General features: G+C 58.2%; 1 protein-coding gene across 1 annotated transcript in view; it reads right to left on the reverse strand.

The window, feature by feature from the left end:
* FMNL1 (formin-like 1) overlaps positions 1-2,567 on the reverse strand; it is a 26,511-nt gene that overhangs the window by 5,793 nt on the left and 18,151 nt on the right. Inside the window, exons 12-15 of the mRNA XM_010832509.1 lie at positions 1,411-1,623; positions 725-826; positions 303-555; positions 1-87 (exon numbers count right to left, since the gene is read on the reverse strand). Coding sequence (XP_010830811.1) covers positions 1-87; positions 303-555; positions 725-826; positions 1,411-1,623 — 655 coding nt within the window. The remainder of the gene's footprint in view (positions 88-302; positions 556-724; positions 827-1,410; positions 1,624-2,567) is intronic.

A 2,567-nucleotide genomic window follows, 5' to 3' on the forward strand; every position in this document is an offset into this window, starting at 1 on the left:
GAGGTGGCGGGGGCGGGGGCGGTGCCGCTCCAGGAGCGGGCTCTGCTGCTCCAGGAGCCGGCTCTGCTACAGGTGGGAGTTCCGAGGCTAGAACCGTGGACCGAGCGGGAAGAAGGTGGTATCAATTTCGCCTCCCCGCCCTGCGCATGCGCACTGGGCCCCCCGCGGCCCATCCGCACCTGAGCCACGCCCGCAACCAAAACCTACTTCTTCCACCTCTCCCGGCCTGAGACGTCCCCAGGCTCCCCCTGCAGCCCCCCATTCCTACTCGCCTCCCCCGCCAGCCTGAAGCTCCTGCACACCTGGGCTGGGGGAGCCGGTAGGCGCCCCCGGAGTCGGGGCATCACTGCCGCTCGGAGTTGCCACAGCGACCGGGAGAATCTCGATGGAGACCGCATCCCCTGGCCCTCTCAGGATACGGATTAACCCCTTCTCCTCCAGCTCCTCCACCTTCAGCTCTAGGGCCGACGGCCGCGCCGGGACAGGGGCAGGCACTTTCTCGGGCTCAGAGGGACGTCTAGAGGTGCCCATAGGGGTCGACTCGCTGAAGCGCTCCTGCGAGCCCCGGGGGAGGGGTTAGGAACCGCCGGCAAGCCTGGCACGGAGCCCCCATTCTCTTGCCGGGGTGGAGGGACGTGTCAAGCCTAGAAGCCCCCAGATGGTCTGTTCTTGGGAGTCCGGCCCACCCCTTGTTCCCGCCCAACCCACTTCCCCGCGACCTCACCCGCAGGGTCTCCAACTCCTTTCGGGCCTGGCTTAGCTGCTTCTCCAGCTCCGCGATCTTGGCCATGGATTCGTTCTCCGCGTCCCGAAGCCGCTCTGTGAGCTGTGGCACCAGCACATGGTGAGCTCCCACCCGCAGCCGGGCACTGGCACGGCCGCTGAGGGGGTGGCACCAGGCATGCCTGCCTGCAGGGCTGGGGGAGGCTTCCGGATGTGCTTAGCCCTGGGGGAGCCTGGCACTTGAACCCAAGTAGGGGAAGTCCTGAGAGCACTAAAGTTCTCTCAGGAGGGGGAGCCAAGACACCACTGATGAAGGAGGGAGATGGAGAGGAGACTGGGCTGGCAGGGGGCCCCAGGCACCCAGCTCCACCCAAATCAGGGCCTGCTGTCTGAGCCCCTGGAGGAGAGGGGACCTGCCTTCCTCAGAGGTCCAGCCCAGGGGAGAAGCTCAATGAACATTCATTCAGCTGCTGCTGCTGCTGCTGCTAAGTCGCTCCAGTCGTGCCCAGGCACCCAAAAGATTCAGGTTAAACCCAGGGGAGGAGCTCAATGAACATTCATTGAGAGAGACACCCAAAGGATTCAGGTCAAACTCAGGGGGCCCCCATTCACACCTAGAACCGGTGCCTGATATCAGCGTGGGGGGCTCTGTGGGGTGCTCTCTGCCGGTTCAGGGGCAGCTCTCACCAGGGCCACCTGCTCCTGCAGCTCCTCCATGTGCTCCAGCACAGCATTCTTGGTCTCAGTGTCCTCCAGCAGCGCGCCCACGTCAAAGATGTTGTCCAGGTAGGCCTGAATCTGCACCTGCAGCTTGTCGCTCTCCGTGAGCCGAAGCCTCTGTCCCCGAGACGGAAGGTGCAGGGTAAGGCCTGGTGTGAGGGATCTTTGCAATACCCCTCCCCATCACCACCAGAGCCAAGACAAAGGGGCCTGAGCCGTAGCCCACTTTGGGGTTTTTTTTTAATTGAGATGTAATTTATATACCATAAAATTCACTCTTTTAAAGTGTACAATAGTTTTAGTATATTCACAAGGTTGTGCAAACCTTCACCACTACCTCATTCCAGAACATCACCCCCAAAAGAAACCTTGTCCCCATTAGCAGCCACTCCCCCATCCTCTCCTCTTCTAGCCCCTGGCAACCACCAATCTCTCTCTACTGGACTTACCTATTACAGACATTTCATTTTAGGGAATCATACACTATATGGCTTTTGTGTCTGGCTTCTTTCACTGAGCATAATAGCATAAAGTTTTCAAGGCCCATTCCTACTGTACCATGTATCAGTACTTTGTTCTTTTTTGTGGCTGAATAATATTCCATGGAATGGACATATCACCCTCGCCTGCTTTTCACTTTTTGTTGATTCTGGGTTTCAAAAATCCAGTTCTAAAGGCCCTGCTCATCTTGGGAAGCCTCACAAAGAAATCAGAAGAAAGCTACAGCTTGTCTGCTCAGGCCAAACCAGGAAGAACCAAACCCCTCTGCCCACTTTCCCCAGAGCAAGGAACTCTCCCATGACCCAGACCCATACAGCAAGAGCCAGTTCCTGCTTTGGCTCAGACTTTGTGCTCCCCATTGTGTCCCAGAGCCAGACCCAGGGCCTCCCAGAGCCTGTTCTAGAGCCGACAACAACCGCTCCGTGATCTGGGTGCCTATTTTGCAGCAGGAACCTCCCTACACATTTATAGTCTTTATTATTTCTGTGGTTCTCCTATTTTACAGATGCTAACCACTGAGGCATACTCTGCAGCAGGCAAGTGGTTAAGTCCCGGGGTTGGGGTTGGGGTGGGGGTGCAGGGCTAACCTCCAAGTGCAGGTCCAGGCCCAGGTGCGTGAACTC

Source organism: Bison bison, unplaced genomic scaffold (assembly GCF_000754665.1).
Source record: "Bison bison bison isolate TAMUID 2011002044 unplaced genomic scaffold, Bison_UMD1.0 scf7180017861046, whole genome shotgun sequence".
In the NCBI taxonomy this organism is placed as follows: Eukaryota; Metazoa; Chordata; class Mammalia; order Artiodactyla; family Bovidae; genus Bison; species Bison bison.